At 55.1% G+C, this 13,123-nt stretch overlaps 1 protein-coding gene and 1 long non-coding RNA gene across 3 annotated transcripts in view; one reads left to right on the forward strand and one right to left on the reverse strand.

Annotated features, from left to right (window-relative positions):
* Positions 1-13,123, reverse strand: part of ASB2 (ankyrin repeat and SOCS box containing 2) — a 43,355-nt gene that overhangs the window by 14,782 nt on the left and 15,450 nt on the right. For both annotated transcript variants that reach the window (XM_038545603.1, XM_038545602.1), the window contains exons 3-6: positions 7,856-7,945; positions 4,651-4,817; positions 3,700-3,855; positions 1,451-1,696 (exon numbers count right to left, since the gene is read on the reverse strand). In XM_038545603.1, the coding sequence (XP_038401531.1) occupies positions 1,451-1,696; positions 3,700-3,855; positions 4,651-4,817; positions 7,856-7,945 (659 nt within the window). The remainder of the gene's footprint in view (positions 1-1,450; positions 1,697-3,699; positions 3,856-4,650; positions 4,818-7,855; positions 7,946-13,123) is intronic.
* On the forward strand, positions 6,390-7,452 carry LOC111097146. Its single transcript, XR_005363715.1, has 2 exons — positions 6,390-6,707; positions 7,277-7,452. It is a non-coding gene; the product is annotated as an uncharacterized LOC111097146 (long non-coding RNA).

Below are 13,123 nucleotides of genomic sequence, written 5' to 3' on the forward strand. Positions count from 1 at the left end.
GGCGCAGAGGCTGGCTCTGCTCTCCACCCTGAGGGAAAGTCAGCCACCAGGTCCAAGCTCTTGAGGTCAGGCTCCCTGGAAGCCTGGACCCCACCAGCAAAGCCACCCGCTCTCCCAAGAAAAATATTTGGGTTTGAAAAGGGACTCAGCCCACAGAGGGAGCAGACCTTGACTCAGACTGTCGGCAGGAGAGCCGGACAGATGTTCGGAGCTGGCCCGTGCCCCTTGCTGGCTGAGCATCCTGCCCTCTGCCAACCCTCCTTGCCTGGGCTCCCAGGACCCTGCCTCTGCCCCTTTGTTCTCAAGCTGGTCAGTCCAGATGTGTCCCCGGCTGCTAGGAAGTGCCCTGGGTTTGTTTTCCCATCTGTTAAGGCACGTGCTGAGTAAATGGATGTTTATTCAAGCGGAGTCCCCCGGTGGTGGTTCTCGAGGCCTGCGGTGGACACAAGAAGCATGCAGCCTCGAGTCGGATGCTGTGGTCGCAGTCTAGGCTCTGACTGTGACCGATCGTTTAACCTTTCTGAGCCTCAGTCTCCTCATCTCCCGAATGGGATGAGGACCCCCCCCCCCAACCTCATACAGCTATGGAGAAAATCCCATTGGCTTAGTCCATGTTCATGCTCAACACAGTGTCTGGCACACAGTAGGTCCTCAACAAATCCCTTAAACTCAGCCGGACGGTCTGGTTTACCCCTGGCCTCTCTGTGGCTAGAGAGGGAGGCTCACTCCCCATGGATAGAGAAAGAAGAAATCCAAGGTGTTCTTGGGGAAGAACAGAATAATGATGCTCTTTAGCCAGAAGAATGTCTGCCATTGTCACGGGGTCTCTGCAATGCAGGCAGTAGTATTTTATTTTCTCCCATTAAGTGACTAAGATGTTTTCCCCAGGCAAAGAGTGCCAAGATCCGGGTTCAGATCCCAACTCTTCCGCTACTTCACTGTGTGACCTTGGACAAATCACTTTCCCATCCCCGGTCCCTGGTTTCGTCACCTGTAAAATGAGGAGGGTGACCTAAACGTTGCCTGAGGTTCCTTCTGGCCTTAAAGTGTGACATGGTGGAAGGAGAAGTGTCAGGAGCCTAAGAGTCTGGCTTGTTCCACCACTAATTTGCTACGTGACTGTAAATAAGTCACTTCCCCTTTCTAGGCCTCAGATTCCTCATTTGTAAAATGAGGATGTTGGGCTAGATTAGAGGAGGCAAAAACATATGGCACGTGTGCCACTCCCCCCTCCACCCCAGGTTTGTGCCTAATTGCAGGCGTCGCTGGTGGATCTCAGCACGTCTCCCACTGAGCCTAGACGCAGCCTCTGAATCCTCACCCCAGCGCTCCCAGGAGATACTATCACTCGATCAGAGTATGTCCGCAAGGCGACACCTAAACTTGCCTCCCCTGAGACCTCTGTGCCCCTTCCACTCTGCTACATGACCCAGGGACCCTTAGCACTCACCGTACTTGGCCAGGAAGCGTAGGGCGTCCAGCTGCCCACTCTGGGCAGCCACGAACAAGGGGGTGATGCCGTAGGCATTCTTGGATTCTACTTTGGCGCCTCTGCTCACCAGGATCTCCATGACCTCCAGGTCGTTGCGAGAAACAGACTCGTGCAGAGCTGTCCAGCCTCGGTTGCAGCGGTGGTTGGTGTCCGCGTTGTACTGCACCAGGATCCTCACTGCCTCCACGTTCTTGCGCTCACAGGCTGTGCCCGGGGAGAACCCAGATGGTCAGCGGGGCCCTGGCAGGACCTGGGCGGCCGAGACTTCGTTCCTTTATTTGGCCGTTCCCCCATTCATCCACCAGCCACTCATTCAACAAATCCCCACTGGGTCCAGACTGAGGTCCAGTCCCTGCATTTTACCTGGGATATACACCTAAAATAATAGTAATCCTAATAGCAGTAATTGCCGAGGTATATAGCACTGATTGTGGGCCAGGCACTCTGTTCCAAGCACCTTACGTGACCAACTAACAGAATTCTCCCAATCACCCTTAAAGGATGTAGTGTTATTATCCCTTTTCGCAGAGGAGGAAAATGAGGCAGAGAGAAGTTAAGTGACTCGCCCAAGGTCACACAGCTAGTGTCAGAACAGGGATTGAAGCTCAGGCACTCGGGCCCAGAGTCCTTGTCCCTTGGGAGATTCCAGGGCATCCCTAACTCGTTTCCCTCTGCAGCGCTTCCTGCTTTAGTTCTTCACGTTGCCAGCATCAGAAGAGGAGGAGTGTGGTCATACTCCTGCTCAAAACCCTTCCCCAAAGCCCCCTCACTTAAACTGAAGTCAGGTATGTCTTCTGAGGACAGCTCATCAAGTCTTCTCAACCTGCTCAGACCTCCCTGTTAAGCTCATCGCTTTCGAGAACCTGCTCCGGTCCAGGGTTATCACCAGGGAGGCTGGGCTCTTGTCCAGATGAACCACTTCTTTGGGTTGATCAGGGGTGACTGCGAGAAGGGACCCCAGCAAAGCTCCCTACCCCCCTCGAAGTCGTGGTTTCCTTGTCTGCGAGCCAGAGATCACGAGACCTTCCTGAGAGGACCCTGTGGGAGCACCGGGTGCGTGGGACGCTCTAGCATGGTGCTTGGCACATGGGAGGAGTGCGTGCAACACCAGGGCCAAAGCTGTGGCTGAGCATTGCCCAGTGTTCTGGGAGCTCTCTCTGGGACACCTGCGTCTCCAGGCGATGGCTCTGGTGCCCAGGCAGATGTGGCTTCAAGAGACACTTCCACCACGGGTGTGTAGCAGACCCAGCTACCGGGTTCCTGCTTCCCATGGAATATTCCAGGTCCTGGATACTAGGCACCTGGGAAATGGGGGCTTTCTGTCGGTTTTCAAAGTGTAAAGGTCCTATCATCTTTGTAAGCCCCAAGGCCGATTGCTTAAGCATGTAGGCGTGATCCGAATGCTTTATAATGTCATAGTTCAGAATGTGCTGTTGGCAACTCGCTCCCTGAGCTTAAATCCTGGGTCTGCCCCTTGCTGGAATATGTGAAATCCTGGGTGCCCCGTTTCGTGTCTCTGTAAAATGGGGATACTTCCTATGTAGTGCCTGTCTCATACGTAGTTGGATATTAGAGTTAAGTTAAAGAACAGTGCCTGGCACATAATAAAAACTCCGTAAATGCCGGCTATTACGATTATTCAGATTTTGACTCTGGGCACTTGCTAGAGATGCCAATGTCCTTGCATGATATATTGAATGAGCAAGGGGTTTCTAGGTTTTTTTAAACATCCCAGAGGTACACATTTTCTTTCATACCTCTTTGCTTCTGCCTCTGCTGTTCCCTCTGCTCGTCCAGCTGATAACTGCCTCCTGTTCCAGCTCAGCTCAGGCATCCCCTTTTGTGGGGGCTCACCCCTAGTGTTAGAGCCCTCCCCCATGCTCCCAGGTGTGTCATGCCAAGCTCTTTGCTGCCATTAGCTGGCTGTTATGTTGTCTGTGTGTCTGTGTGCACTGGACTGGGAGAGCGCATGGGCACCAATCATATCTTTTTGTTTCTGGGCCCTCGGCGCTCCTCAGTGGGCCTGGCTCATGGGAGGACTTGGGAAGTATGGCCAGAACAGATGCATGAAGGAACGACTCAATTATACAAGTTACATGCCTGAACAAGACTGCCCCTTCAGAGGAGACCCCTGGTTGGGATGGGGGGAGCAAGTGCTCCCTACTCTCTGGGCCCTTCCCCAGGGAAGCCCACCCTGGCGGGCTCACCTTTGTAGAGCGGTGTCTCTCGGGACTTGTTGGAGATGTCAGGCTCAGCCCCAGCCTGGAGCAGAGATTGGAGGCAGTCCAGGTGTCCCCTGCACGTCGCCAGGTAAAGAGCTGTTTCCTCCTGCAAAGTGCGCTGGTCAATGACTGCCGGGTACGCTGGGGAGAACAGATGGGAAGTTCACAAAGGGGGAAGATACCCCCTCCTCCTGTCCAATTCCAATGACAGACCTGTGTAGCATCCACCAAAATTTACCATCCATCCTCTTGGCCCTGGATTCAGTCGCTTTCACAGGATTGTTTCAGCTTCCCAGTCGTATTAACTCAGCTCAGATGCCGCCTCCTCCGGGAAGCCTTCCCTGGTGGAGGCCCCTCCCTCTGTGAATGACCCTGTCCTTCCCTCACACCCCCAGCAGCCATGGCCAGAAGGTCTCTCTCATACATCTGTGCCTGCCCTAGCGTGTGGTGGGCTATCTGTGGTTCATGCTGCTTCAGGACAGAGCAGAGGTAGCTCCTGTCCGCAGGTGCTACCCTTCCACATCTGGCTTGGGGGAAGCCAAAGCTCAGAGAGGAGGCATGATTTGCCCAGGTTCCCACAGCTGGGGCGGGGTGGGGATGGCCTTGGCAGGGCATAGGCACAGCTGTGGTGTTTTCCACACCAGATCAGCCCCCGGAACATTCTGGAACAAGCTGGCAGTGGGTCTCCCAAAAGAGTGAGCCCTCCCTCATTCCTTTTCTAGGAATTAGGCTCTCCTGTCCCAAGAGGCCTAGAGAGGTGACAGCAGGGTGGGTGGGGACAAGTCACTTCCTTCTCCCAGCTTGGGGTGATATAATCTTGCCTTGTACCCCGCCCTCTAAGAATTTGAGGGGCAAAGAACACAAAGCTCCAGAAGGAAGGAGTTGCTGCCCTCTGAGTCCTGTCCTGCCCCTCACTGCTCCTGCCTGCCGCCTCACCTTGCTGCAGGGTCTTCAGGCAGCTCAGCTGGCCGTAGTAGGCCGCCTCGTGCAGCGGCAGCCAGCCTTCCTTGTTGGGCTCTGCAAGATTCTTCCCCGACTTGATCATGGCCTTCAAGGCCTCTTCATCACCTTCCTTGATGGCCTTCAGCACAGGGTCCACAGGCCTGTGACAGCAAGTGGCAGGTCACTCCTCAGGACCGAAGCAGGGCAGAGGTGGGGCGGGCCAGCCTCTCTCCCAGAGGGGAAGCAGGGCTACAGGTGGCCCCGGGGGCGATGCTAGCTGTGGGACCACGTGGTCCTGCTTGTCCCTGCTGGTCTGGAACAGGTGCACAGCCCCCCGTGGCCAGTGTCCTCCTCAATAAGGAAAATAATCCTTCCTAACCCATGTGGGTGTACCCTGGAATTCAGCCCCAACCTTGGCCTTGACCTTGGCCCCTCCAGCTTATCCGTCCATCAGCTATCCATCACTGCTTCCTCAGGCCTGTCAGCCTCAGCCTGCAGGCCCAGGTCAGCCTCTAGCTGCCTCTGATCATAAGGCCTCCTGTAACCTCTGGCCTGTACATGTCCTTGAATGGCTACTTGACTGCTGTCTCCCCACTGGACTGTGAGTTCCAAGAAGACGGGAACAGTGTCTTTATTTCTTTATTTTCTTTCATCTCTCATGATTTCACTCTTAGGGCCCAGCTCAGTGTCTGGTCCATAATAGGTGCTCGATAAATATTTGTTGAAAGAGAGAGAGACAGAGAGAGAGAGAAGAAAGAAGAAAGAAAAGAAAGAAAGAAAGAAGAAAGAAAGAAAGAAGAAAGAAAAGAAAGAAAGAAATAAGAAAAGAAAGAAAGAAAGAAAGAAGAGAAAGGAAAGAAAGAAAGAAAGAAGAAAGAAAGAAAGAAAGAAAGAAGAAAGAAAGAAAGAAAGAAAGAAAGAAAGAAAGAAAAGAAAAGAAATCATGGGCGAGAGGGAAAAATTCAGAACCTAGGATCCCCAGCAATTATTTCCACTCCTTCATTCCTTCTATTTCTAAAAAGATGGCCTCTCTCCTATTAGCATTTTGCTTGTTTCTTTGGGAGTTTTGAAAAATATCTTGCTCAAAACCTTCTTTGCAATAGCCTCCTTTGAGCATTTGGAGGACACACTGGCCTTTAAAAGCCACCGTGCGGGCCCTGATCCAGCCTTGCCAGTGTTCAGTGCCCCTGTGAACTCCCATGGACCAGGGGTACTTTCATGCCTTTAGCTCCAAGCGGGCACTCTGCAGGGAAAGACTGCAAGAAATGGGGTGAAACACGGCAAGCTCACTCACTTCCACAGATGGAAACTGAGGGTCTCTTTTAGATAGAGCTCCTCGGTGGCCAAAAGAGAATTAGGGAACCCCTCGGTCCCTGCGGCTTTCATCTTCACCCCTAGATGCTTTAGCTGCTGAAGGACTTACATACTTGAAGGATTAATAAAAATTGAATTCAGTTTAAAACTTCTGAATATCAAAAATAAATAAATAAATAAATAAATAAATAAATAAATAAATAAATAAATAAATAAATAAAAAACTTCTGAATATTGAAAAGATTTCGGGGCTCATGTGAATGATAGCTTCTTTGCTACTTTGTTCATTCATGCACTGAGCTGCCTCCCCCCCACCCCCCATCCTTGAATCAGTGAGGACCAGGACTGCTGTCATTCCCAGATCTACTCCTGGCGAATGTGCTGCATGAGTGGTCCCATTTCCCAGATGGAGAAGGTGAGGCTGGAGCAGGTGTCGCTCCCGGGGCTCTCACCCACGTCAGGGGCCAGGATAGGCTCGGAGGGTTTGTCAGGCCAGCCCCTTTACCCTCCCAGCTGCTTCCTCCGTTGTGAGCGGCACTTCCGCCTGACTCTCAGCCTCTCTGGTTATTAATAGCTTCAGAGCACAGAGGCTGGTTAAGTTACAGACCCGCGAGCACCATGGGTAACTACCAGATAAGCCCTGAAGTCCCCATCAACGCCCTCACTACCACCTTGATGAGCTCTTCTCCCGAGCGGCCAGAGCAGCCCCCGCTGGTGTCAGGAAAAGCCCCAGTGGGGTAGGTATCCCGTCTCCCCCAGAAGGTCTCCTGTGGGACCCCCGCTGAAGTGGAAGAGAGGAGGGCTGGACTGAGGGGTGCGCGGGGTCACGAGAACACTCCCAGGACCTGCCGCCCAGCCTGGGTCTGGTCCAGCTGTGGCACAATGACCCTGAAGCTCTCGGGCGCACCCGGGGCCGCTGCTCCCTGAGTTCAGCCAAAGCCCCGCCCCGAGGGCTGGGGAGGCTGCCGGGGGTGTCAGACCCTTGGAGACCAAGCAGCCGGACGGGACCCGGGAGGCCACTCTGTCCCCTGCGACCCTGTTTCACGGACAGGGGAGATTTAGAGACGGACAGCGATTCACAGGCAGCCACACAGGAGGGGGCAGCGGCGCAGAGACCAGAGCCTGGGGTCCCCCTTTTCAGACCCTCAGAATTTTACCCCCAGCACCAAGGAAGTGGGGGTGACAAGGTTTGAAAAGAGCTGGGAAGAGACGCAAAGCACTGGCCAGTTGCCTCCTTCTCTCTCTAACATAACTGGAGCAAGGAGATGGGGGTTCCTGAAGAGGGGGCCCCTCTTTTTGCTTTTAGCTGCTTTTGGAGTCCATATGGGGGAGCCGGGAAGGGCAAGCACAGATCTCTTTTCCAAGGACGCACCTAGCCCAGCACCCTCGGGCGAGGCAAACAGAACCCCTCCTGCAGCTTGGATTAATTCTGGATTTTACCACCTGGCGTGGAGCAAATAAAAGCAATGAGGCAAAACAAAACCCATGGGTGTGAGCGTTGTGGATATGCCCCGTATCCCCGAGGTGACGCACGGGGGGAAACTGAGATACAGGGAAGGCATGGCTGACTCATCAGCTTCAGCCCCGAGCCCCTCTGGGCCTCTGCGATCCCGGGGCCGTCTCCCCGGGGGGCTGCTCCGTCACCTGGGACCCACTCCGGGGCATGGAGGGGTTAATCACAGACCTTGAGGAACTGAGTCTGTGAGCGCTGAGCCCAGCTCAGCAGGAGCAGCTGGGGCTCAAGGGGACACACCTGGGAGGTCCCTCCAGAACGCCCCCCTTCCTGGGCCCTGCGTGCCTGCGTCCCACTCCCCGCCCCCCACAAACCCTAGTTGGAAGGGTGAACTTGGAAGGTCTCGGGGGGCCGGGCCGGGGGGTCACTTACGCCAGCTGGGAGTTCTTGTATTTCTGCATGACCCCTTGGAACAGCCCCTTGGGGCCCGAGGCGGGTGGGTTCTCGGGAGGCACCGTCGACCTGGAGGGTGCAGGGCAGGAGTGAAAGAGGGAAAAATACTCTGCATATGAGAAGCGGGTCATGGCCGGAGGCAGGATCGGGGATGGAGGGCTAGGAAGGGAGACCAGACAGACACAGGGCTCAGAACCAAAGCAGATGGCCGGGTCCTCTCTGTGTGCTGGACACAGCTGCTGTGTCTCCGGATTATTTTTGGCCCTTGGAGGAAGCCCTGGGAGATTTAAATGACCATATAAGACAACAATGAGGTTAACCTCATCCCCACCCCCAGGCCCCCTCCCCAGCCAACCACGCGGGAGGCAGATACGAAGCAAGGTGACATTCTTCACCCGGGAGGATGTGAGAAGGGGTCAGCAGCAGGTCCCTGGATGAAAGGGGTTTAAAGGGGTTTAGCGTCCGGCCGGCCAGGCTGGGTCCCAACGGGGATGGACAAGAGGTTCTTGGAGGTTGTGGGGGGACAGGGGAGCATAGCTGGGAAGCCAAACCAGGTCTGTACTCCCACCTCCACCTGGCTGGGTCCTCGTCAGAGGGGCCTGCAGTCCCAGAGGCAGGAACTGTAACAGTTCAGAAGTTAGAGCACAAGGCCGTCACGGCCAGAACGAGGAATCAGGATGACACAGGTTCAAATCTGAACTCTGGCACTTTCTGGCCACGTGACATCAGACAGGTTGAACTTTTCTGGGCTTTAGTTCCCTGCATGGCCCAGGGTAGGAAGACTGAAGAGGCTGGAGCCAGTGAGCTTAGCTGGGGTCTGGGCACAGGGGTGCGCAGCGCGTGTCCACCATTGACTGGATCGTTGTTTTGCTTCTGTGACCCTGTTTCCCACCCCCTTGGGCTGTGGTAAGGATGGGAGGGGGTGAAAAGAGGTGTGGTGGTCACTCTACGTATCAGACTGATGAGGGTGGCCGTGCAGATGGGACCACACTTCTGGCAGCTCGGGCCCTGGTGCCTTGGACACCCCTGCGGGCCTGCTGTCCTGGTGTCCTGTGCCCCTCCTGCCCTGTGGAATGGAGGAGGACATTGCTACTGGGGACCAGCGCCCTGGCGCTGCTTGGAGGGGCCAGAACCTGCAGGTTTTGTGGCTATGCTCAGCGAGGCCGAGTCGTGGGGAAGGGCTGAGTGGGCAGAGAGCAGGAAAGAACACCGACTGCTTTGCTTCAGCCACCTGGGGGCAGGGGGACCGCCAGGTCACCATCCTTGGCATCGTGTCCTTGCCTTCCTCTGTCCCCCTCTCCGTCCCCTGCCGCTAGCCACCGCCTCCTGAGCACCATGAGCCTGAACATGCCCTGCATGGGCTCATTTATTAGTCCTCTGGAGTGGGTGCCGGTGTCCCTGCCCTCTATAGATGGGGGACACTGAGGCCCCACGAGGTGGGTGGCCACGCTGGGCTCACATGGAGCTGCAGCTGGGAAGGGAGCAGAGCAGAGCACACTCTTGTCGGTCTGCAGAGCTCCTGATGCTGTCCCCTCCTCCACGGGCCTGGGGTCCTCCTGCCTCCTGGTCCTCTTTCTGGCTTATCGAAGGCCTCCTCTCCGGCAGGCCCTGCACCTGTGAACAGGCCCCTGCCCTGCTTTGTGCCTCAGTTTCTCCCTTTGCAGGGCGAGGAGATAGGACGGGGGGGGAGGGTTTCATCACTGCTGCTGTCACCGTGGAGCCTTTGTTGAAATGAGCTCACGCGAGAACTTTGCGTGTCAAACAGATTTAAGAGACCACATCCTGGGAAGGGGGTGCAAAGCCTGGCCCCAGTGAGGCCCCACTCCTCCACCCGGAAAGGGGAGCATGCTCAGGGTGGTGGAAGGCAGCCTGGGGCCAGGCTCAGCTCGCAGTCCCCACCCCGTGGTCTCGACAAAGCTCTGGGTCTCAGTCCTCACAGGACCCTGGGGTCCCGGCCGCCCACACCATGGCCCATGTGTGTGGCCTCCTGTCACTTACTCTTTTTAGGATATTACTAGCAAGGTGATAAACACCGATAAAAGCCCACCCCACTACCCTAAAACCAGGACTATCTCTGAGGGTAAAATAACAACAGCAAGACCAGGCCAGTGAGGCTGGTAGGGGTGGCAGCCAAGGTGCGGGGATGTCCCTCCCGACTGTGCAGGGCATCGCCTCACTTGCATGCTGCCCAGCAGCTGGATGGAGGCAGGGGTTGTATTGTTCCGGCTTCCCAGAGGTGGAAGCAGACACCGAATTGCCCTATGCTAGCGCCTGAGATGCAAATCAGTAGGACACTTTGGTTGATCCCCAAGATGTCTGAGGCCAACAGCCAGCCATAGGGCCACCAGGGAAGGGGGGAAGAGAACAGGAGCTCCCCTGAGAGCCCTGCAGTTGGTGGTGAACTTGGCATTAGGGGCAGCCAGGGCGGGTGCCCAGAGCAGCCCTAGTGCCGAGCCTGGGCCTGGAGGGGGAGCTAGTCCGGTCCAGGCTGCAGACCCCACTTCCCCTCATCCCCCCAGCCCGAGCAGGGGATTCCCAGCAGAGAAAACCACCACGGCTGAGTCATCAGAGGTGAGAAGAACCTGGCAGGATGTGGGCACAGGTCATGCCCTGGAAGAGGCCCAGGTAGGGCCCTTGTCCTTCATGTGGGCAGGCAGATCGAGGGGGTCAGGGGTGCATCACCGTCACCCAGCTCCCCACAGCCCTGTCCTGGAGTCCCGCTGGCCCCTACTTCAGATGTGGGTCAGGCTCGGTGAACGTGGGGAGTCCCCTCATTTCTCAGTGAGCTGCTGGCCCCTGGAAGGACAGACATTACATGGGGCTGGACCTGGCCGAAGATGGGAGGCAAGCGGGTCTCTCTCTCTCTCTTTTTCTTTTTTAAATATTTTATTTATTTATTTATGAGAGACACAGAGGGAGAAGCAGGCTCCCTGTTGGGAGCTCAATGCAGGACTCGATCCCAGGACCCCGGGATCATGCCCTGAGCCCAAGGCAGACGCTCCACCACTGAGCCCCCCAGGCGTCCCAAGCAAGCCTCTTAATGGGGGATGAGAGCTAAGGGACACGAGTCTACCTCACGCTCGCCACCCTCTATTTGTCCTCTCCTCCGGTCCTCACACTAAGCCTATGTCAATACGGGTGACAGAGGACAGTGCCCGCCACACAGCAGGCGCTGGATACATTCAAATAAATGAAACAGAACAAACAAAAGCCTTCGAAAGGGTAACATCCCAGCTGGTAATCTTGGTGTTGTGGGGTGCCGTGGCAGGACGTCAAATTCCAGGAGAAGCAGCCCCCAGCCCTCCTGGGTAAAGAGAGGGAGAGCTCACATGGTCTAGCCACCTCCACCCCCATTCCCACCGGTCTCTGAAATCAGCCTCCTACCCACGGGCCAATCCATTCTTTCTGGGGCAGCCAGAGAGGAGTCCCATGTAGAGGAGAACGTGAATTCCAAACTGCAGCAACTTCTGCTTCCCACCCATTGCCGAGATTTGTTGAGTGCTTGCTCTGTGTCCAGCCTTGTGACACGGGCACATGGCACAAAGCATCTCATTTCCTCCTCTGTGAGTCCACTTAGTGAAGGAGAGTTAATCCGGCTCCCTTTTGCAGAAGAGAAAACTGAGGCTCAGAGGTTTGCTTCCTCTAGCTCGCGTAGCGAACTCCTGTTCATCCTGCAAAGCCCACCTGCTCCACTAAGCGAGTCGATCCTCTCTGTGTCCCTCTGAAACTGAAGGCAGGCCTCCCTGCTGCGCCCTTCCTGCTGGGTCATTATGTACATCTGGGACCCCGTTAGACTGCAAATTTGGGGAGGGGAGGGGTGAGGCCTGGTTCACATCCAGGTTATGAGAAGGCAGCGGGCACATCGGAAGAGCACGCTAGGTATGGGTGGCTTAATGTGAATTATTTGCAGCTGTGCACTCACCAACCCAAACAAGTTCCTACTTTGTGCTTTCTTCCTTTGTCTTCTTAGTTATATAACTTTAAAAAAATTCAGAAGTTTAAAGACTGGGAAGACCCAGCTTCCTGGGCCCACTCTGGCTGGTCCATCAACGTACCCTTGGGCTCCCTGTTTCATGACTGCAAAAACCCTACTTCTCCTTGGGATGGGAAGCTGGGTCTGCCTTTCAGGGAGCCCTCAGTGTGAGGCCAAGCCTTGTTTCATCCCTTACATTGTGGTAGGAGAGAAGCAAATTGGAAGAAATGGCTTTAAAAGGGCACGTTCTGTTTTCTCCGGGTCGCTGATGGGGCTTTCATTTCTAGGATCCCCAAGGCTTGGTTGACCTTTATGTCCACAGCTGCCATTTTGGTCACGAGATGATAACAATAAGTTGTATTTGTAGAGCATTTTATTGGTTTCAAAAATGCATCTCTTTGCCTAAAAACATTTCTCGGGCACCTACAATGATCCAGGCTCTTTGCCAAGCACTGAGGTTGCAAAAGTGAGCAACATGTGCTCTCTGTCCCCGAAGAGGTCATATAGTATAGTTGGGGACAGTCTCAGGAGGCCAGATAATGCCTCCCTTAGAGTGGCATGAAGGCTTGCCCACGAAACAGGCGGTCATGAGGTGGGCATTCCGGGGGCTCAGGGAGGAGGTGGGGGGAGGCCGATTCAAGCCGTGGGAGGTGAGGAAGGCGCCAACATTTTACTTGCTTTGCAGAACAACACTGCAAGCTGGGCTAGGCAAGGTTTCATCGTGGAGATAAGCCTGCGGTGCTCAGCAAGGCTCAGTAACTTGCCGAGGTCACACAGCCAGTAGGTGACAGTGGAAGGATTCGAACCTCCAAGCCCACTTCTCTTTCCACTCTACTCTGCTGCCTCTTCATTCACTTTATTCACTCATTATTCGCTCACAGACAGCGATTTGATGATGTCTGTGGGGGGCGAGTGCTGTGTGCTAGACAGGAGGCTTCACAGGAAGGAAGATGGGTGAGGCCCTGTCCTCATGGTTAGAACAAATACATAGAAACTTCAAGTAGCAGTCAAGGGTGATGAAGGAAACGTCGAGAGCAAGGAAGGGGGCGACCTGCGTGACCTGGGAGGGTGCTCAGGCGGGATTTGCTGAGGAGGTGGTTTTCAATCCGCGACAGTGCTGGGGACATGTGTGATGTCGTGTTCCTAAACCTTGCTCCGGGTCTCTGGATGGAAACAAAGGATCCTACTGGGTCCTGTACTTTCTGAAAGGCCGTGACTGGGAATGTGAGCACGAGCTGGAGTGTCTCTTGTCCCCGGGGACCCTGAAGGTCTGT

This window comes from Canis lupus, chromosome 8 (assembly GCF_011100685.1).
Source record: "Canis lupus familiaris isolate Mischka breed German Shepherd chromosome 8, alternate assembly UU_Cfam_GSD_1.0, whole genome shotgun sequence".
NCBI classification, from domain to species: Eukaryota; Metazoa; Chordata; class Mammalia; order Carnivora; family Canidae; genus Canis; species Canis lupus.